Source organism: Nerophis lumbriciformis, linkage group LG29, assembly GCF_033978685.3.
Source record: "Nerophis lumbriciformis linkage group LG29, RoL_Nlum_v2.1, whole genome shotgun sequence".
Taxonomy (NCBI): Eukaryota; Metazoa; Chordata; class Actinopteri; order Syngnathiformes; family Syngnathidae; genus Nerophis; species Nerophis lumbriciformis.
The window spans coordinates 1,772,959-1,796,328 of NC_084576.2; the positions used below are offsets into that span (position 1 = coordinate 1,772,959).

General features: G+C 41.4%; 1 protein-coding gene across 1 annotated transcript in view; it reads right to left on the reverse strand.

Moving 5' to 3' along the window:
- Window positions 1-359: 359 nt before the first annotated feature.
- The window catches only part of idh2 (isocitrate dehydrogenase (NADP(+)) 2), a 33,408-nt gene continuing 10,397 nt past the window's right edge, over window positions 360-23,370 (reverse strand). Inside the window, exons 2-11 of the mRNA XM_061925236.2 lie at window positions 19,090-19,181; window positions 18,563-18,728; window positions 14,326-14,486; window positions 14,105-14,248; window positions 13,679-13,815; window positions 12,660-12,811; window positions 12,482-12,594; window positions 12,197-12,294; window positions 12,034-12,126; window positions 360-760 (exon numbers count right to left, since the gene is read on the reverse strand). Of these exons, the coding sequence (XP_061781220.1) occupies window positions 676-760; window positions 12,034-12,126; window positions 12,197-12,294; window positions 12,482-12,594; window positions 12,660-12,811; window positions 13,679-13,815; window positions 14,105-14,248; window positions 14,326-14,486; window positions 18,563-18,728; window positions 19,090-19,181 (1,241 nt within the window). The 3' untranslated portion in view covers window positions 360-675. The remainder of the gene's footprint in view (window positions 761-12,033; window positions 12,127-12,196; window positions 12,295-12,481; window positions 12,595-12,659; window positions 12,812-13,678; window positions 13,816-14,104; window positions 14,249-14,325; window positions 14,487-18,562; window positions 18,729-19,089; window positions 19,182-23,370) is intronic.

Below are 23,370 nucleotides of genomic sequence, written 5' to 3' on the forward strand. Positions count from 1 at the left end.
TGCATAAGAAGGGACTAATAACTGGCCCAAAATGGGTTAAAATAAACTAAATTAACGCATATGTCCAACTAAACAGTCAGTAAAATTAAAGTGCAAATTAAAATACAGCTTTCATTTTAGTCATATTTTTTGCGCCGAAGATACTTCTGACTTTAGCTACAGACGTTTGAGATTCTCATTACTGCCACAAGTGGTGGAAAAGTGTATTACAACGGACTACTGCCGCAACACTATTCTATTTTAACCTTTGTATGCGGGATGTGTCCCAGACACTACATTGACAAGACTATTAGAGAAGAAAACGTGACTGGTACTGGACATGAATGGTTAGATTTTCAAAGACCTTCCAATAGGCCATGTGGGTCAAACAGGGTTTATTGGCAAGAACGGAGGATATAAGCTGCAGTCTTGACCGAGGCATTACACAGTATTGAATACAGTACTTCACATTACAAAAATAAAACCTTGCAAGGCATTGGACAGAAGATGTTAAGGAGGCAACTCATGCCTCTAATAACCTAATAGAAGACTACCGGTACATCATTCTATAGATAACATCCTTCAGGTGTAAATGTATGTGACTTGAGTGACCTTTTAAGTTAAAAATGAGGTACAAAAACAGAAGAGTGACAATGCCATCTCCATGTTACAGCTTGAATCTTTTCTTCAAATCCTTCACTTCCCAAGGGCTTTGTCCAGGTTTGTCTTGATGGCGTCAAGGAAGTCTGTGGTGTTGACGTAGTGCTCGTTTAGCTTGACGCTGTGTGAGAGAAGATAGAGAATACATTTATTTTTTGAATCAACATTTACTCTTTAAACATACATTTGATTGGGAGAATGTTCTGAACCCCTCTTTCAATATCAAGCAGAAAAATGCTGCCTGGAAAAGTTGTACCATGGGCTTCTCATACAGTAGCCTTTCTTAAAACAGCAGACAAGTGGAGACAATCAAGAGCGCCTCTGCTGGTTGCAACAGAGTACCGTATTTTCCGCACCATAAGGCGCCCTGGGTTAAAAGCCGCGCCTTCAATGAACGGCATATTTCAAAACTTTGTCCACCTATAAGACGCCCCGTGTTGTAAGCCGCATCTAACTGCGCTAAAGGAATGTCAAAAAAACAGTCAGATAGGTCAGTCAAACTTTAATAATATATTAAAAACCAGCGTTCTAACAACTCTGTTCACTCCCAAAATGTACGCAAATGTGCAATCACAAACATACGTATATCAACATGGACAGAGCTGCGTGAAAAAAGCCACCCGGCCTCTTCGCGTAAACTTAAACTTACCTTAACCACTCGCTCATCTTTTCTTCATCCATCCCTTCGAGTTAGCTTTTATGATGACGCCGGCTGGAAAGGTCTCTTTTGGCAAGGTCTTCCTTTTGAATATCACCATGGGTGGAAGTTTCTGGCCATTAGCATGGCAAGCTAGAACCACAGTGAAGGATGACTTCTCATTCCCTGTGGTGCGAATATTCACCGTACGTGCTCCCGTTCCACAGTGCGGTTCACAGGAATATCAGTTGCTGTGAAATACGGTAGAAATCCGTGTGCGGATGGAGAGATTGCGTCTTTTCATGAACCGGATCCTTGTCGCTTAGTAGGAGCCATTTTGTGGTCTTTACAGATGTAAACAGGAAATGAAACGTACGGTGATATCCGCGCGCTTTTTCTTCTTCTTCCGGGGGCGGGTGGTTGCTTACAGTAGAAGAAGAAGCGCTTCCTGTTCTATGGGGGCGGGTGCTTACCTTGGCGGTTGCTTGCGTAGAAGAAGAAGCGCTTCCTGTTCTACCGGGAAAAAAGATGGCGGCTGTTTACCTAAGTTGCGAGATCGAAACTTTATGAAAATGAATCTTAATATTAATCCATATATAAAGCGCACCGGGTTAAAAGCCGCACTGTCAGCTTTTGAGTAAATTTGTGGTTTTTAGGTGCGGCTAATGGTGCGGAAAATACGGTACTACACGGAATTCCACAGTACCAACCACATTCTTCAAAGTTTACATATTCTATTAAACCTATCCACGGCCATACCTAAACACATCAAGAATGAATTTTTTTTTTAAATGTGTTCGATAAAACGTTTTCTCTCTCTTCTTTGTTGGAAGAAAGCGGAAGTTGCAAAGCAAGGTTGGTTGTATGAACAAAAAGCACTAGATCTGTTAACCGAGCAATGCAGGAAGTGATCACTGATAAGTGGGAGTGACAAGGCTAATAGCCAATTAGGAAACTGTATCAACGCTCATGTTTGGTTGCGCCATCTTGAATTTAGAGCTGGGTCAGGTCTTGGTTTAATTCATTCAAATATTAGAAGTCTACTGCCAAAATTAGACTTACCGTATTTTCCGCACCATTAGCCGCACCTAAAAACCACAAATGTACTCAAAAGCTGACAGTGCGGCTTTTAACCCGGTGCGCTTTATATATGGATTAATATTAAGATTCATTTTCATAAAGTTTCGGTCTCGTAACTACGGTAAACAGCCGCCATCTTTTTTCCCGGTAGAACAGGAAGCGCTTCTTCTTCTACGCAAGCAACCGCCAAGGTAAGCACCCGCCCCCATAGAACAGGAAGCGCTTCTTCTTCTACTGTAAGCAACCACCCGCCCGCGTAGAAGAAGAAAAAGCGCGCGGATATTACTGTACGTTTCATTTCCTGTTTACATCTGTAAAGACCACAAAATGGCTCCTACTAAGCGACAAGGATCCGGTTCATGAAAAGACGCAATCTCTCCATCCGCACACGGATTACTATTTCACAGCAACTGATATTCCTGTGAACCGCACTGTGGATACTGTGGATACAACGGGAGCACGTACGGTGAATATTCGCACCACAGGGAATGAGAAGTCGTCCTTCACTGTGGTTCTAGCTTGCCATGCTAATGGCCTGAAACTTCCACCCATGGTGATATTCAAAAGGAAGACCTTGCCAAAAGAGACCTTTCCAGCCGGCGTCATCATAAAAGCTAACTCGAAGGGATGGATGGATGAAGAAAAGATGAGCGAGTGGTTAAGGGAAGTTTACGCGAAGAGGCCGGGTGGCTTTTTTCACACAGCTCCGTCCATGTTGATATACGACTCCATGCGCGCCCACATCACAGATGGTGTCAAAAAACAAGTGAAGCACACAAATACAACACTCGCCGTCATTCCGGGTGGATTAACCAAAGAACTCCAACCGCTGGATATTGGTGTCAACAGGGCATTCAAATCACGACTGCGAACGGCGTGGGAACAATGGATGACCGAAGGCGAACACACCTTCACTAAGACAGGCAGACAGCGCCGGACGACATACGCCAACATTTGCCAGTGGATCGTAAATGCCTGGGCAGATATTTCGGTCACAACTGTGGTCCGAGCTTTCCGGAAGGCAGGATTCACAGAACTGCTGAACAGTGACACTGACTCCGATGACTTCGACGAGACGGAACCGGCCATTTTGGATCCCACATTTGCCCAACTTTTCAATTCGGACACCGAAGACGAAGAATTCGAAGGATTTACGAATGAAGAATAACTTCAGAAGGTGAGCGCTATGTTTATTTTGTGTGTTGTGACATTAACGTTCGAGCAACATTATGTTGCTATTGCTCTGCACTATTTTGAATTTTACTATGTTTGTGATTGCACATTTGCGTACATTTTGGGACAGAGTTGTTAGAACGCTGGTTTTTAATATATTATTAAAGTTTGACTGACCTATCTGACTGTTTTTTTGACATTCCCTTTAGCGCAGCGTAGGCGCGGCTTATAGTCCGGGGCGGCTTATAGGTGGACAAATTTTTGAAATATGCCATTCATTGAAGGTGCGGCTAATAATCCGGTGCGCCTTATAGTGCGGAAAATACGGTAGTCAAAATCTGGATTCAAACAACCAATGCAGACATATTTATCTTATCAGAAACCTGGCTAAGCAAAGCATTGCTATAAACGGATATAATGTCTTCCGATGCGATCGTCCTCAAAAAGGTGGAGGAGTGGCTATGTATATAAAAAAACTAATATAATGTTACCTTATCATCACTAAGCAATTTGAACTCCTTGCTCTGCAGCTTGAATTCTCACATGGCCAACCTCTCGCAATTGTAGGGTGCTATAGACCTCCCTCTGCCTCCACTGAAGCCCTTGCCTCTCTTGCATCCTTTATGAGTGGGTTAAATGCTAGTGAACTTCTCTTGGTTGGTGATTTAAATGTTGACTGGTTGACTTCCTCTTCTGAGAACCTTAAAGCTGTATGCAACCCACTAAATTTAACTCAATTAATCACTTCCCCAACTCGACCCAATACTAAAAACTCCTCAAAATCATCTTTACTTGATTTAATTCTAACCAACGCTCCCCATAAGTACACTGGTACTGGGGTGTTTGCCAATGACTTGAGTGACCATTGTACAATTGCAGCTGTAAGAAACTGCAAGCTACCAAAATCAAAACCCACTATTACATGCAAAAGAGATATTAAAAACTTTTGCCTCCCAGCTTTTATATACGACTTAGCTGCCTTTCATTGGAACAGAGTTGCTTTAATTGATGATATTGAGATAGCGTTGAAATACTTTTAATGAATTTCAACGTATAGTCAATAAACATGCTGCCTTTCGAAAATTTAGAGTTAAGTCGAAATAATCCCTGGTTTTCCTTCTGCTAATTGGAAACCTTCTCACAGAGAGAGACGTTGCTTGGGCCAGGGCTCGAAAAACAAAGACAGAGGTTGACTGGCTTAGCTTTCGCCTGCTTAGAAATAAATGTACCTCGCTTGTTAAGAGAGCCAAGTCTGATTTTTACCTGCATGAATGCAAAAAACAAATGATCCCAAAAAGTTTTGGCAAATCATAAAAGCTTCTTTAAATCACGTGACAACAAATGACTTTCCAAGTCCTTTAATTACTCAATCTGTTACTTTGTCTGGTAAGACAACTACCGTATTTTCCGCACCATTAGCCGCACCTAAAAACCACAAATTTACTCAAAAGCTGACAGTGCGGCTTTTAACCCGGTGCGCTTTATATATGGATTAATATTACGATTCATTTTCATAAAGTTTCGATCTCGCAACTTCGGTAAACAGCCGCCATCTTTTTTCCCGGTAGAACAGGAAGCGCTTCTTCTTCTACGCAAGCAACCGCCAAGGTAAGCACCCGCCCCCATAGAACAGGAAGCGCTTCTTCTTCTACTGTAAGCAACCACCCGCCCCGGAAGAAGAAGAAGCACGCGGTGCATGCTGGGATATGTGACGTTTCATTTCCATTTGTGTGTTTATGTAAAGACCCCAAAATGGCTCCTATTAAGTGTGTTGTCTGTCTAATTATAAATAATGCAGACGAGGCGTGTTAACTGAGTTCTCAACGTTTACTCACAGCGTGCTCATAACCACATTCTAACTGCCAGCATACAACAACGCTTCTCAGGGCTACCGCTCATGCTCGTCACTATCGTTGCATGCTGGGTAGTGTAGTTGTTATATTTGCTAGCTCATAACATCACATTGAGAGACACGCTTACGCGCTTAATTCAATACTCGCCGTCATTCCGGGTGGATTGACAAAAGACCTCCAGCCGCTAGATATTGGTGTCAACAGGGCATTCGAAGCTAGACTGCTAACTGCGTGGGAACAATGGATGACAGAAGGCGAACACACCTTCACTAAGACAGGGAGGCAGCGCCAGACGACGCCAACATCTGCCAGTGGATCGTAAATGCCTGGGCAGATATTCCGGTCACAACTGTGGTCCGAGCTTTCCGGAAGGCAGGATTCACAGAACTGCTGGATAACAGTGACACTGACTCCGATGACTTCGACGAGACGGAACCGGCCATTTTGGATCTCACATTTGCCCAACTTTTCACTTCGGACACCGAAGACGAAGGATTTACGAATGAAGAATAACTTCAGAAAGTGAGCGCTATGTTTATTTTGTGTGTTGTGACATTAACGTTCGAGCAACATTATGTTGCTATTGCTCTGCACTATTTTGAATTTTACTATGTTTGTGATTGCACATTTGCGTACATTTTGGGAGTGAACAGAGTTGTTAGAACGCTGGTTTTTAATATATTATTAAAGTTTGACTGACCTATCTGACTGTTTTTTTGACATTCCCTTTAGCGCAGCGTAGGCGCGGCTTATAGTCCGGGGCGGCTTATTGGTGGACAAAGTTATGAAATATGCCATTCATTGAAGGTGCGGCTAATAATCCGGTGCGCCTTATAGTGCGGAAAATACGGTATATCAAATTGTTTTAAATTTGTATTTTGTTTCTGCCGGATCCTTGTTTGAGTCGTTGAATCCTCAATTGTCAAATGTTGGTTTAACTAATGTTAGTATACCAAATACACCACAGGCTGTAAATAGACGGAGCACCTGCACTTTTGAGTTCACACCTGTATCAGTATCTGAGGTAAACAATGCACTAAAGAGCCTGGACACAACTAAAGCAGCAGGACCTGACCAAATTCAACCCTTTTTCTTACAATTGGCTGCTGATTTTATTGCTGAGCCTCTCTCGCATATTTTTAATCCAAGTCTAACAAGCAAAAGCATTAAAAAAATCTGGAAATCGGCCTTTGTTCTTCCCCTGCTAAAAGGGGGTGAACCCACAAATATAAATAATTACAGACCAATTTCTAAATTATGCATTTTAGCAAAATTGTTTAAGATCGTCAGTAACCAGCTAGAGGATTTTTTTTTTTAGAATCAAACAATATTTTATCTCCATTTCAATCTGGTTTTAGAAAACAGCATAACACTATTACAGCTGCTCTTAAGGTCCTCAATGATTTAATCGAGGTTGTAGACGGCAAGAAATATTGTGTCGCCCTATTTATTGATGTGTCAAAAGCATTTGACACAGTAGATCACAGTCTGTTAATTCAAGCCCTTCATCACGTTGGATTATCTAAAAATGCAGCTGCTTGGTTCACAGACTATCTTTCCAGCAGAACACAACGTGTACAGGTGGCTGGGACCACCTCTTCATTACTGGACATTACCAAAGGAGTTCCACAAGGCTCCGTGATGGGGCCCATTTTATTTTCTATCTACTTAAATAATCTTTGCAATAATTTGTCAAATGCAATGTACCATTTTTATGCAGACGACACCATTATTTATTGCTGTTCAACCTCCATCACTCAGGCTTTTGAGTTTTTACAAGCTGCTTTTGATGTCATCCAGGCTCGCTTATTTGATCTTAAATACAGACAAAAGCAAGGTAATGGTTTTCTCTCATTCAAGGGTGCTACTGGAAAATATTCCAAATATCGTAACATCATATGGAAACCCAATAGAGCAGGTCTTAAATTACAAGTACTTGGGTTTTACTCTTGATCAGGAGCTTTCATTTAAAGCCCATATTAACAATTTGGTCTCTAAGCTTAGGGTAAGGCTTGGTTTTTTTTTAGAAATAAAAACTGCTTCTCTCTTAAAGTCAGAAAGAAATTGGTGACAGCAACTATCTTGCCTGTAACTGATTATGGAGACGTGCTTTATTTAAGTGCTTCATCTAAATGCCTCCAGTCCTTGGACACTGTTTTTCATTCAGCACTAAGATTTGTTACTGGCTGTCATAGTCTCACCCACCATTGTCAACTGTATATGAAGTCAGACTTATCTTCATTGAGTGCATGCAGATACACACATTGGCTGACTATCATTTATAAAGCTATTTTAGGTTTAATACCTCCATACTTGTGTACTTTGTTACAAAGAAAAAGCAGCTCTTACGCATTACGTTCTAACAATTTGTATGTTTTAACTGTTCCTCATGTACGGACTGAATTTGGCAAAAGAGCTTTTGGCATTGCTGCCCCTATGGCATGCAATGCATTGCAGACGAAACTGAAACTCACTGAACTACTTCCATTTGGAGACTTACGTTCTGTCCTGAGGGACAGACAAGCGAGAGACGTTTGCACACTGCCTGTGTTTTTAAAAGGTGTAAATCTTTATTGTTTTACAGTTCTCATGTATTTTAAAATGTATGTCTTAATGTATTATTTTTTGAAACTGCTGTTGACCTCATGGCCAGGTCACCCTTGTAAAAGATCTTGATCTCAATGGGTTTCTTATCTGGTTAAATAAAGGTTCTATCTTGTTGTCTCGCGGTTGATTCTTTATATGGAGTAAAAAAGAGAAACTGAAAATGAGTGCTGCAGAGAGATAATACATTGTGGATAAAACAGGAAAAGTCAACTCGGCAGTACGGAAGTTTTTTGGATTTAAAGAAAAAAAAAAAAAGGTCATAGTCAGACCAATGAGTTCTGTAAATTATGTAAGGCACTTGACCCCACCAAAACTGGTGATACCACACCACCTTAGCTGCGCTCATCCTTTAGAGCACAGCCGTAACATCCTGGCACTAAACCTGCAGAAAATAGTTCTCAGGTTTCTCCAAGTTTACATTTTCACGCTTTGCACCATTTTGTTACACTTTATTAAGCATTTCTTACATTTCTTATTTTTACACCTTAAATTAAGAGGTTAATAAGTGATCAATGTGATTTTAGAATTTTGATTACATTAAGTGTTTTCCATAGTTGTGTTGATTTTTCTGCCTTGACAGCTGAGGGGATTATAAATCAGACAAAGTTTACCGTATTTTCCGCACTATAAGGCGCACCTAAAAACCACAAATTTTCTCAAAAGCTGACAGTGCGCCTTATAACCCGGTGCGCTTTATATATGGATAAATATTAAGATTCATTTTCATAAAGTTTCGGTCTCGTAACTACGGTAAACAGCCGCCATCTTTTTTCCCGGTAGAACAGGAAGCGCTTCTTCTTCTACGCAAGCAACCGCCAAGGTAAGCACCCGCCCCCATAGAACAGGAAGCGCTTCTTCTTCTACTGTAAGCAACCACCCGCCCGCGTAGAAGAAGAAAAAGCGCGCGGATATTACCGTACTTCATTTCCTTTGTGTGTTTACATCTGTAAAGACCACAAAATGGCTCCTACTAAACGACAGGGATCCGGTTCATGAAAAGACGCAATCTCTCCATCCGCACACGGATTACTATTTCACAGCAACTGATATTCCTGTGAACCGCACTGTGGATACAACGGGAGCACGTACGGTGAATATTCGCACCACAGGGAATGAGAAGTCATCCTTCACTGTGGTTCTAGCTTGCCATGCTAATGGCCAGAAACTTCCACCCATGGTGATATTCAAAAGGAAGACCTTGCCAAAAGAGACCTTTCCAGCCGGCGTCATCATAAAAGCTAACTCGAAGGGATGGATGAAGAAAAGATGAGCGAGTGGTTAAGGTAAGTTTAAGTTTACGCGAAGAGGCCGGGTGGCTTTTTTCACGCAGCTTCGTCCATGTTGATATACGATTCCATTTGCGCCCACATCACGCTGGTTTTAATATATTATTAAAGTTTGACTGACCTATTTGACTGTTTTTTTGACATTCCTTTAGCGCAGTTAGATGCGGCTTACAACACGGGGCGGCTTATAGGTGGACAAAGTTTTGAAATATGCCGTTCATTGAAGGCGCGGCTTATAACCCAGGGCGCCTTATGGTGCGGAAAATACGGTACATTTAAATTTTTTTTGGACATTTACCGTATTTAACGGACAGTAAAGAGCACTTAAAATCCTTTTTTTGCTCAAAACTCGACAGTGCGCCTTATAACCCGGTGTGCCTAATGAAAGGAATAAGTTTGGTTGAGATTACCCACCTCGAAGCCACTTTAATTGGTACATGGTGTAATGATACGTGTGACTAGTAGATGGCAGTCAAACATAAGAGATACATGTAGGCTGCACTATGATGGCAATATGACTCAAGTAAACACCAACATTTTAAATGTTCCATTGAAAATATAGAACATTACACACAGTGCTCAAAAGTCTATCAAAATGTTTTAGTACGACTTTGGTAAGCTATGAAGCCGCACCGCTTGATGTGCTTCAACTTACGAGTATTATTATGGTGTGTGTATAAGGTAAGACATTATCTGGCGTTTTGTTTTGCAATATTATGCAAAAGAAACTTTTATCTTCTGGTACCTGCTGATCAGTATTTGGGATCTGCATAAAATCGGACAAAATTGAACGCCTTTGTAGTCCGTGGCGACGCCGTTGTTGATCAGCTTCTTTTTCTCTACTTGTTATGGGACATTCATCCTTCGCTGTTGCTATTTCTAATATAAAGTAGTGTTAAGTTCGTATATCTGTCAGTAAACTCGCCACGAAAGCGCTAAAACATACCGGTGTAGTGAGTTTAAACTAATCACCCAAGGAACTTTAGTTAGAGAGTTCCGGTGGGACGGTTTTTCACAGGACACATTTCCGGTGTTTTCGGATGAGGAGATGCTGCTCCGTTATTGATTTAAGTAAAGTCTGAATGTCATCAAAACAGTTAGCTCCATATTTTGACACTTCTTCTATTCCCGTCCTTGCACGCTACAACAAAGATGACGGGGAGAAGACGCTGCCGAAGGTAAGCCACGTAAATAAGATCACCCACAAAGCGAATGTCAGGATTTAAAGATGATCTGTAAAACACAATCTATGCAACATTTTGACCAAAGAACCTCAATTACATGTTATGTACACCACAAGGAAGTGTTTTCAATTAAGAAAAAAAAAAAAAAAGATTCCTTTAATGCGCCCAATAATCCGGTGCACCTTTTATTTGAAAAAAGATCAAAAACAGACCATTCATTGGCAGTGCACCTTATAATCCGGTGCGCCCTATGGTCCGGAAAATACAGTACGGTAATATATATACACACACACACACACACAGGTAAAAGCCAGTAAATTAGAATATTTTGAAAAACTTGATTTATTTCAGTAATTGCATTCAAAAGGTGTAACTTGTACATTATATTTATTCATTGCACACAGACTGATGCATTCAAATGTTTATTTAATTTAATTTTGATGATTTGAAGTGGCAACAAATGAAAATCCAAAATTCCGTGTGTCACAAAATTAGAATATTACTTAAGGCTAATACAAAAAAGGGATTTTTAGAAATGTTGGCCAACTGAAAAGTATGAAAATGAAAAATATGAGCATGTACAATACTCAATACTTGGTTGGAGCTCCTTTTGCCTCAATTACTGCGTTAATGCGGCGTGGCATGGAGTCGATGAGTTTCTGGCACTGCTCAGGTGTTATGAGAGCCCAGGTTGCTCTGATAGTGGCCTTCAACTCTTCTGCGTTTTTGGGTCTGGCATTCTGCATCTTCCTTTTCACAATACCCCACAGATTTTCTATGGGGCTAAGGTCAGGGGAGTTGGCGGGCCAATTTAGAACAGAAATACCATGGTCCGTAAACCAGGCACGGGTAGATTTTGCGCTGTGTGCAGGCGCCAAGTCCTGTTGGAACTTGAAATCTCCATCTCCATAGAGCAGGTCAGCAGCAGGAAGCATGAAGTGCTCTAAAACTTGCTGGTAGACGGCGGCGTTGACCCTGGATCTCAGGAACATTTCTAAAAATCCCTTTTTTGTATTAGCCTTAAGTAATATTCTAATTTTGTGACACACGGAATTTTGGATTTTCATTTGTTGCCACTTCAAATCATCAAAATTAAATGAAATAAACATTTGAATGCATCAGTCTGTGTGCAATGAATAAATATAATGTACAAGTTACACCTTTTGAATGCAATTACTGAAATAAATCAAGTTTTTCAAAATATTCTAATTTACTGGCTTTTACCTGTATATATATTTTTATTGGTTCTTATTTTCAGCAGGTTAAAACATTTCAATAAATATTGCTACCAATATAAAACACTTATATCGTGATATCAATTTCAGTCATATCTCCCAGCCCTAATTGTAACCCTTAAACAGTGTTTGAGATTTTTTTTCAATTAATCTTTATTAATTGAATAAATACTTCAAGACAGAACTGTACACACAAAAATTTTAAGCTGATATTGGGTAAAAATCTAATGAATATGACAGAATATTAGTAGAAAAGAAAAAAAAATAAAGGCAGCATTTGCCCGTCCATTTAGTTGCATTGAGCAGATAGGGATCTATAAAGTGAGGAGAGAAACTTACTTGGACAGTCCGTGGATGCAGCCAGCTAAGTCCTTGGTCATGGTACCACTCTCCACAGTCTCTACGCACACACGCTCCAGAGTCTGAGAGAACCTGATGATTACAACAATATTAATATCCTAAATCATCCCAGCGTCCCATGACTTGAAAGATATATTAGTACTTGATGAGGTCGGGGTTGCCATCAAGTTTGGCACGATGCTCCAGGCCTCTGGTCCAGGCGAAGATGCTGGCGATGGGATTTGTGCTGGTCGGCCTTCCCTGAAAGCAACACGGGGGACTTAATTATTGCTCTTAACTTACTCCTACACAAATGCATTATTTTGGGTATCACACAAACATAAAACAATATTGGGTGACCGATCTTAAATTGACCACATGATGGCAGTATAACTCCTAAGACAGTCTCAGGTAGGTTCAACAAGACAAGCAAAAGACATTTACGAACCTTCTGGTGCTCACGATAGTGCCTGGTCACTGTGCCGTGGGCAGCTTCAGCTTCAATAGTCTTGCCATCAGGGCACACCAGAACTGATGTCATAAGCCCGAGAGAACCAAAACCTAAGAAAAAAAACAAATCAAAAATTAGATCCTGCTCCGAGAGCAAAATACTTGAACTATGTCACCTTGAGCGATGATATCAGACTGAACATCTCCGTCGTAGTTTTTGCAGGCCCACACAAAGGCTCCGGAAGACTTGAGTACCTGAGCGACCATGTCGTCAATAAGCCTGTGCTCATACCAGATCTTCAGTTTGTCAAACTCAGGCTTGTAGTTCCTTTGAGAGGAAAAAAAACAAACATAGTTGAACGCATTTTCTGGGGATCTTAAGCAGAGTTTCAGAATTCAGAATGTAGAGCTCAACTCCGGAAGGAAGAAATGCTTAGCTGGTGGTTCATTTCTTATTTTATTTATTAAATTGCATTGTGTTTTTGTCTGCAATGTTAGAATAGGCTATAAACAAAGTATATACACTTAATCTTAAGAACTCTTTCGGCCCTACTGACTCCAATTATAAGCTTTCTAACAGACTAATCCTGGTATATTACTATGCTTTTCATGAAAACCTAATGAATCTCATTTTTGCTGATTGATAAGCAAGATGAAATTGTTTTGGTATAATTGCGCTTCTTTAACATGAGCATAATTTTCAGAGCTTTGATGAGCGTAAATGAGTAAACTGCCATTAAAAAGCTGAAATCCAATGAAAATGATATTGGGCATTTATATAGAACATGGCAGATTGAGACAAAATACCCAACCAAGTCCTGCTTGCTTTCTCTGTCATTCTAGCAAAGTAAAAAATATATTTTTTGTCATGTCTACTGTATCAAAATCAATGTGTTTATTGACTTATTCAAGGCTGTAATTTCCAAACCACAAATATTCCACTCCGCAACTGATTTCAAGCATTGGGAAAAAAAAATTGCTGACTTTTGACATTTATGAGCGGGGTACTTTTGGATGTGAAGACTAAGTGTGTATAGTCCATTTTAAGGTTGCACTAGGGTTAAAAATGTTTTATGATGTGACAACTAATCTTAAAACAAGATGTGTATTGTTTACTGTGGGCATGTTTCTAAATCTGAACAAAATCATATGCTGGCCCTCTGAACATTTCATCTATATAGTGCATGTGTCTCACTTTTCGAAGATGTCCTGGAAGATGTCTTTAAACCTGCCGTCGTATGCTTTAAGAATGGTGTTCTTTGTGCTCATGTATAGTGGCCACTTCTTGTTAATGGCGTACTGGAAGCAACTGTGTGCAAAGCCTGTGATCGACTGCAGAGAGAGAGAGAGAGAGAGAGAGAGAAAAAGAAGCAAACAGTTCTTGAGTGCAGTAGTTTTATCAGTTGTAGAGGTTAAAAACCTTGCACTTGACGGGTGGAAAGTTATCTAGTCTGACCTGTGATGTTGTTAAACCAAACAGAGTGCTTCTGATAATGGTAAAGAAAACAGGTGGAACAGCTCAGTGTTTGTAGAATGGATGTGTGTACTATAGACCCTAAAGCCATTCATCAAAAAAGGGCGTGGCTCAGGAACACATTGAATGAGAACATAATTATCGCACCTCATCTGTATTGTACATTCCCATTCCACAGCCACCCGCGGGGAAGTCGTACACCTCCCATTCCTTGCCTGCGCTGCCATCAGCAGGCGAGAAGACCATCTTGAACTTGCCAGGCTGGTCCACAACAAAGTCTGTTGCTCTGTACTGTTGGGGGGGATACAGATAGTCTCACATTAACTCTGTGTGCACACAGGAAAACTAAGAGCGACGATGAAAGGTACCTGGTCGCCAAAAGCATGTCTGCCAATAGTGATTGGCTGCGTCCAGCCGGGGACAAGCCTGGGAATGTTCTGACAGATGATTGGCTCACGGAAGACGGTGCCACCCAGAATGTTCCTGATGGTGCCGTTAGGGCTCTTCCACATCTTCTTTAAGCTAAACTCTGCATTAACAGTGATCAGGGAGTAAAAAATACCATCAGTCATTTGTACTCTGACATGTATAAAACATGATGGTTATAGTATATTATTTTATATTTGTCAATTAATACGGATGATTTTCTGAAGCAATATTATATTAGTATATAAAAATGTACGTGCAATCGACAACATGTTCAATTGGGGTGGGAAGGTTTTCAGACTGTTTTTTTATTTGGTTGTCTCACTATTTGCCTGCTCAGTTTCCTTGTGATTAGAGTGTCCGCCCTGAGATCGGTAGGTCGTGAGTTCAAACCCCGGCTGAGTCATTCCAAAGACTATAAAAATGGGACCCATTACCTCCCTGCTTGGCACTCAGCATTAAGAGTTGGAATTGGGGGTTAAATCACCAAAATGATTTGCTACTCACTGCTCCCCTCACCTTGATTGATTGATTGATTGAAGCTATCGTAGCGGCTAGCATTGCTTCTGGTCAATCCCCGCTTAGTTTTGGGGTTTTGTCAGCACGAGTTACGCATTTTAGAACCATCTGTATCACTTTAACATATTCAAATAACCAACATTTGGATGCTTGTCCAGCGATTTTGAATCGCCCACATCTGAATTGCAACGCATCAAAGAATCCAACGTTTACCCCTGCTCATATCTCCCACTGCATATTTACTGGTCTACACATTTGCTAGAACTAATGTTTATATCTAAAAAGGCATCCATCCATCCATCCATTTTCTACCGCTTATTCCCTTTTGGGGTCGCGGGGGGCGCTGGAGCCTATCTCAGCTACAATCGGGCGGAAGGCGGGGTACACCCTGGACAAGTCGCCACCTCATCGCAGGGCCAACACAGATAAACAGACAACATTCACACTCACATTCACACACTAGGGCCAATTTAGTGTTGCCAATCAACCTATCCCCAGGTGCATGTTTTTGGAAGTGGGAGGAAGCCGGAGTACCCGGAGGGAACCCACGCAGTCACGGGGAGAACATACACACTCCACACAGAAAGATCCCGAGCCCGGGATTGAACCCAAGACTACTCAGGACCTTCGTATTGTGAGGCAGATGCATATTTGATCCAAATGTTTTATATTATACAGTACATTGCGTAATCTTATTATAGCCTATAACACATTTAAAAATACTTCTATAGATTTTAAATGTGGAAATCTTAAAAACCTCCAATACATACAATTCTAACCCACACTAGGGATGGGCGATAAGGCCTAAAATTTGTATCGCAATATATATTGCATTCTTCTGCGAGGGCGATATGGAATCACAATATATTTGGCATATCCATTTCAAAACGAGTTACAAAGGCTCCTAATTTGGCTGCAGACATATCCATCCATTTTTTACCGCTTTTCCCTCTCGGGGTCACTGGGGTGCTGGAGCCTATCACAGCTGCACTTAGGTGGAAGGTGGGGTACACCCTGGACAAGTCGACACCTCATCACAGGGCCAACACAGAGACAACCATCACACTCACATTAACACTCTAGGGCCAATTTAGTGTTGCGTATCAATATGTCTTATGCATACATATTGCATCATTTCCAGTTTGATTATTTTCTCAAAACTATCAATCTATTTGCTAATTTATTGTTAGTATCTGGTTACTTTCGGTCGTAACGTGTTTCTAGCTACACTTCTGGTACAATGTAACAATCACTTATTCCCCGGTTTGATATTTTAAACCAGTTTTGGCAAATTCTACAAATTTGGACATTGATCCAATACCAAGTAGTTAAAGGGGAAGTATTGGTAATACTTAACATTTTAAAGATCAAATGATTACATTTGACACAAATGTAATTTGTGACATTTAGTCAGACAACTCTGAGTTAGATCATTCTGTTTTTGACCAAAAAGCCCTCCAGTGTGTGTGTGACTTACGGTATTTCTGGAGTTTGAAAACTTTTTTTTTCTTTTTTCAAATTAACAAATATTAATATAACTGCTGTTGTATTGACATACATAGACTACATGTACAATAAAAGCATATTCAATTATATTCCATACTGATACTATTTTCAATATTGTTACTGTTGATATTTGTATCAAGCCACCTACCTCGGTTTACATTCATGAGTTCTAGCTTAGCGGTTATCATATCCTCTTATGGCGTGCAATGTAGCCTGTTTAGCTATTACTTCGCCTCTAGTGATGGTACTTGTTTTATTTGTCGTCATGGAGGCAAGAATTGCTGACTTAAGTGGTTTTGCACTGTGGAGAAACGTTAACTGTATCATATATTGTGCAACTCTGACCTAAAATACCATATAATGCATTATGATATTACCGTATTTTCCGCACTATAAGGCGCACCGGATTATTAGCCGCACCTTCAATGAATGGCATATTTCATAACTTTGTCCACCAATAAGCCGCCCCGGACTATAAGCCGCGCCTACGCTGCGCTAAAGGGAATGTCAAAAAAACAGTCAGATAGGTCAGTCAAACTTTAATAATATATTAAAAACCAGCGTTCTAACAACTCTGTTCACTCCCAAAATGTACGCAAATGTGCAATCACAAACATAGTAAAATTCAAAATAGTGCAGAGCAATAGCAACATAATGTTGCTCGAACGTTAATGTCACAACACACAAAATAAACATAGCGCTCACTTTCTGAAGTTATTCTTTATTCGTAAATCCTTCGTCTTCGGTGTCCGAAGTGAAAAGTTGGGCAAATGTGAGATCCAAAATGGCCGGTTCCGTCTCGTCGAAGTCATCGGAGTCAGTGTCACTGTTATCCAGCAGTTCTGTGAATCCTGCCTTCCGGAAAGCTCGGACCACAGTTGTGACCGAAATATCTGCCCAGGCATTTACGATCCACTGGCAGATGTTGGCGTCGTCTGGCGCTGCCTCCCTGTCTTAGTGAAGGTGTGTTCGCCTTCTGTCATCCATTGTTCCCACGCAGTTAGCAGTCTAGCTTCGAATGCCCTGTTGACACCAATATCTAGCGGCTGGAGGTCTTTTGTCAATCCACCCGGAATGACGGCGAGTATTGAATTAAGCGCGTAAGCGTGTCTCTTAATGTGATGTTATGAGCTAGCAAATATAACAACTACACTACCCAGCATGCAACGATAGTTACGAGCATGCGCGGTAGCCCTGAGAAGCGTTGTATGCTGGCAGTTAGAATGTGGTTATGAGCACGCTGTGAGTAAACGTTGAGAACTCAGTTAACACGCCTCGTCTGCATTATTTATAATTAGACAGACAACACACTTAATAGGAGCCATTTTGGGGTCTTTACATAAACACACAAATGGAAATGAAACGTCACATATCCCAGCATGCACCGCGCGCTTCTTCTTCTTCCGGGGGCGGGTGGTTGCTTACAGTACAAGAAGAAGCGCTTCCTGTTCTATGGGGGCGGGTGCTTACCTTGGCGGTTGCTTGCGTAGAAGAAGAAGCGCTTCCTGCTCTACCGGGAAAAAAGATGGCGGCTGTTTACCGAAGTTGCGAGAACGAAACTTTATGAAAATGAATCTTAATATTTATCCATATATAAAGCGCACCGGGTTAAAAGCCGCACTGTCAGCTTTTGAGTAAATTTGTGGTTTTTAGGTGCGGCTAATGGTGCGGAAAATACGGTACTATCATATTTCTGACGTTTATCAAATCTACTAGCAGTTTCCCCCTGGGATAAATTTCATATCGCAGAAAAGATGCCACATCTGCTGGTGGATATGAGTGGAGGAAACAGTTTTAAGAAATATGCTGTAAGTCAGGAGGATACTTCTAAACTGAATCAAATATTCTGCTTTCAGCACATGAGGACTGAGCAGCTGAAATCCATCTTAAATGAACCACCAACTCTTTCAAACCCATTGTTAAGAATGATGACAGTAGCTAAGAAGTAAGCCATATCAGTCTCTTATCAGCGCTTAGGTTTGCTTGTGTGCTGTACCAGTGAAGTGCAAAGAAAAAGGCATTTGTTCCCGTAAGGGAAATATCTCATTTCAAGCTACACCCACATTTGTGTGACTTCATTCACTGCTTTGAGTAAGCGGTCAATTAAACATTTCACAACACAGTGATATGCACTTTGAACCGACTAACACAAACCTTCCACTCTGGCTTCGTCAGGCGTGATGGTGGCACACTTCACTGCCACATTGTACTTCTTTGTGGCCAGGGCGGAGTCTATGGTCACCTGGTCATTGGTCTGGTCGCGGTACGGCAGCCCGAGATCATAATACTTCAGCTCGACATCGACATTGGACAGGATCAGCTTCAGAATCACAGCAGCACGTGCAGGGAGGAAAAAAGATGTGCATTAGAAACTCTTCAAGCTTTGGGAATTGTGGGTTATAATTCTAGATTTAAGATCTATACCTGATGTTAGTTATTTATGTTTGTGCGACTGGAAGAATACCCCTAAATGCTGATGTGGTGCTTATGCTCCATCTGCTGCCTGAGATAACTTGCCAAGTTACTGAATGAATCATTACTGAAACCCCGCCTCACACATTTTACACGCATGCTCTCCGCCTAACGCTAACATCCACGTGTCAGTCTGCTTTAAAAATAGCAGAGTCAGAAACTGGAGCCTCGACACACACTACCGGCCTCTTGTGCCTCTGTTGTCTCACCTTCTCCTTGATGAACTCCCAGATGATCCTGGTCATCTCATCGCCGTCCATCTCCACCACGGGCTGGGCCACTTTGATGCGTTTGTCGGCATCTGCCAATCACAGTGGAAAAAATAGCTGTTCAACCGGGTGGGAATGCTGAGGACACCATTGATGCTTTCATACAGAGAGTTTGCATAATACTATAGCTCCTTCAGAGACAGTAGTTTCAGCATTTTGAACCGGACATCGCAACAGTGCATGCTTTCACACCCATCAAATTATCTCAACAATTAGTCATGACGTCAAACTCTTTTTTTTCCTTTACACAACAGGGCGATCTGTGACGGAAACTTGTACCGTATTTTCCGCACCATTAGCCGCACCTAAAAACCACAAATTTACTCAAAAGCTGACAGTGCGGCTTTTAACCCGGTGCGCTTTATATATGGATAAATATTAAGATTCATTTTCATAAAGTTTCGTTCTCGCAACTTCGGTAAACAGCCGCCATCTTTTTTCCCGGTAGAGCAGGAAGCGCTTCTTCTTCTACGCAAGCAACCGCCAAGGTAAGCACCCGCCCCCATAGAACAGGAAGCGCTTCTTCTTGTACTGTAAGCAACCACCCGTCCCCGGAAGAAGAAGAAGCGCGCGGTGCATGCTGGGATATGTGACGTTTCATTTCCATTTGTGTGTTTATGTAAAGACCCCAAAATGGCTCCTATTAAGTGTGTTGTCTGTCTAATTATAAATAATGCAGACGAGGCGTGTTAACTGAGTTCTCAACGTTTACTCACAGCGTGCTCATAACCACATTCTAACTGCCAGCATACAACAACGCTTCTCAGGGCTACCGCGCATGCTCGTAACTATCGTTGCATGCTGGGTAGTGTAGTTGTTATATTTGCTAGCTCATAACATCACAGTAAGAGACATGCTTACGCGCTTAATTCAATACTCGCCGTCATTCCGGGTGGATTGACAAAAGACCTCCAGCCGCTAGATATTGGTGTCAACAGGGCATTCGAAGCTAGACTGCTAACTGCGTGGGAACAATGGATGACAGAAGGCGAACACACCTTCACTAAGACAGGGAGGCAGCGCCAGACGACGCCAACATCTGCCAGTGGATCGTAAATGCCTGGGCAGATATTTCGGTCACAACTGTGGTCCGAGCTTTCCGGAAGGCAGGATTCACAGAACTGCTGGATAACAGTGACACTGACTCCGATTACTTCGACGAGACGGAGCCGGCCATTTTGGATCTCACATTTGCCCAACTTTTCACTTCGGACACCGAAGACGAAGGATTTACGAATGAAGAATAACTTCAGAAAGTGAGCGCTATGTTTATTTTGTGTGTTGTGACATTAACGTTCGAGCAACATTATGTTGCTATTGCTCTGCACTATTTTGAATTTTACTATGTTTGTGATTGCACATTTGCGTACATTTTGGGAGTGAACAGAGTTGTTAGAACGCTGGTTTTTAATATATTATTAAAGTTTGACTGACCTATCTGACTGTTTTTTTGACATTCCCTTTAGCGCAGCGTAGGCGCGGCTTATAGTCCGGGGCGGCTTATTGGTGGACAAAGTTATGAAATATGCCATTCATTGAAGGTGCGGCTAATAATCCGGTGCGCCTTATAGTGCGGAAAATACGGTACAATATAAAAGACACAACTTAGGTCACATCATATGCTGTTAGAATGTGTATACACATGTAGGCTAATTGCTGCATTTTAATACAGTGTCTTTCACCCTAACTTTAACGACGTCAAAGCAAAAGATTGTTCTACTGTTCCCATGAACCCCAGCATTTGCATTGAATGGCCAAAAAAGATCTCTTTTTTTTTAGCTGATGACTTCTTATCCTGAGACAAATCAGCTTATCTGATTATGTTCTGATGTTAAGTAATTGAATCAATAAGCATGGGATTGAGTCATAGAGTCCGAGCTGTAAAGCGACTCTTGGCCAGACATATCCAGTTACCGTATTTTCCGCACTATAAGGCGCACCTAAAAACCACAAATTTTCTCAAAAGCTGACAGTGCGCCTTATAACCCGGTGCGCTTTATATATGGATAAATATTAAGATTCATTTTCATAAAGTTTAGGTCTCGCAACTACGGTAAACAGCCGCCATCTTTTTTCCCCGTAGAAGAAGCGCGCGGTGCATGCTGGGATATGTGACGTTTCATTTCCATTTGTGTGTTTATGTAAAGACCCCAAAATGGCTCCTATTAAGTGTGTTGTCTGTCTAATTATAAATAATGCAGACGAGGCGTGTTAACTGAGTTCTCAACGTTTACTCGCAGCGTGCTCATAACCACATTCTAACTCCCAGCATACAACAACGCTTCTCAGGGCTACCGCGCATGCTTGTAACTATCGTTGCATGCTGGGTAGTGTAGTTGTTATATTTGCTAGCTCATAACAGCACATTGAGAGACACGCTTACGCGCTTAATTCAATACTCGCCGTCATTCCGGGTGGATTGACAAAAGACCTCCAGCCGCTAGATATTGGTGTCAACAGGGCATTCGAAGCTAGACTGCTAACTGCGTGGGAACAGTGGACGACGAAGAAGCGCGCGGTGCATGCTGGGATATGTGACGTTTCATTTCCATTTGTGTGTTTATGTAAAGACCCCAAAATGGCTCCTATTAAGTGTGTTGTCTGTCTAATTATAAATAATGCAGACGAGGCGTGTTAACTGAGTTCTCAACGTTTACTCGCGGCGTGCTCATAACCACATTCTAACTCCCAGCATACAACAACGCTTCTCAGGGCTACCGCGCATGCTCGTAACTATCGTTGCATGCTGGGTAGTGTAGTTGTTATATTTGCTAGCTCATAACAGCACATTGAGAGACACGCTTACGCGCTTAATTCAATACTCGCCGTCATTCCGGGTGGATTGACAAAAGACCTCCAGCCGCTAGATATTGGTGTCAACAGGGCATTCGAAGCTAGACTGCTAACTGCGTGGGAACAATGGATGACAGAAGGCGAACACACCTTCACTAAGACGAGGAGGCAGCGCCAGACGACGTCAACATCTGCCAGTGGATCGTAAATTTGCCCAACTTTTCACTTCGGACACCGAAGACGAAGGATTTACGAATGAAGAATAACTTCAGAAGGTGAGCGCTATGTTTATTTTGTGTGTTGTGACATTAACGTTCGAGCAACATTATGTTGCTATTGCTCTGCACTATTTTGAATTTTACTATGTTTATTATTGCACATTTGCGTACATTTTGGGAGTGAACAGAGTTGTTAGAACGCTGGTTTTTAATATATTATTAAAGTTTGACTGACCTATCTGACTGTTTTTTTGACATTCCCTTTAGCGCAGCGTAGGCGCGGCTTATAGTCCGGGGCGGCTTATTGGTGGACAAAGTTATGAAATATGCCATTCATTGAAGGTGCGGCTAATAATCCGGTGCGCCTTATAGTGCGGAAAATACGGTATATGACCGTATTTGCACTATTAAAATAACCTGCAAGTTATTTGTCTTTATCTCAGGCACCGCCTTTCTAAATTAGAATTAGGGCTGCCAACGTTAACGCATGTGATTAATCACAAAAGCGCATTTAATCATAACTTGACGGCAAATGCCTCTTTACCTCAACCAGGGATGGTTACCTGAAAGACAGCGCAGCGCGGGTGGTTGTACGATGAGTAAAGAGACTCAGACTAGAAGATTTTGCTTCAAAATAAACACTGACAGGACTATTAATAATCCTGTTACCAAATAAATGACCTTGCATTCAAGTAAAACATTACAAAATGTTCATATGTAACTTTCTGACAATGAAATTGCATTTGTGTCCAAATATTAGGGTCTTTTTTTCCCCAATTAAAATTATGGCAGTAAGAAATTTACTGTGATTAATCTTAAATATTCCAAACTTTAATGTGTCAATAGTTTGATTCAAAACGCTAATCTTGTTCACAGCACTACTTACAATAAAAAAACCTCAACACAAGGTGGAAAATTGCCTGGTGAAATTCATCCTATTCTGTGTACCGTATTTTCCGCACTATAAGGCGCACCTAAAAACCACAAATTTTCTCAAAAGCTGACAGTGCGCCTTATAACCCGGTGCGCTTTATATATGGATAAATATTAAGATTCATTTTCATAAAGTATCGGTCTCGCAACTTCGGTAAACAGCCGCCATCTTTTTTCCCCGTAGAAGAAGCGCTGTGCATGCTGGGATATGTGACGTTTCATTTCCATTTGTGTGTTTATGTAAAGACCCCAAAATGGCTCCTATTAAGTGTGTTGT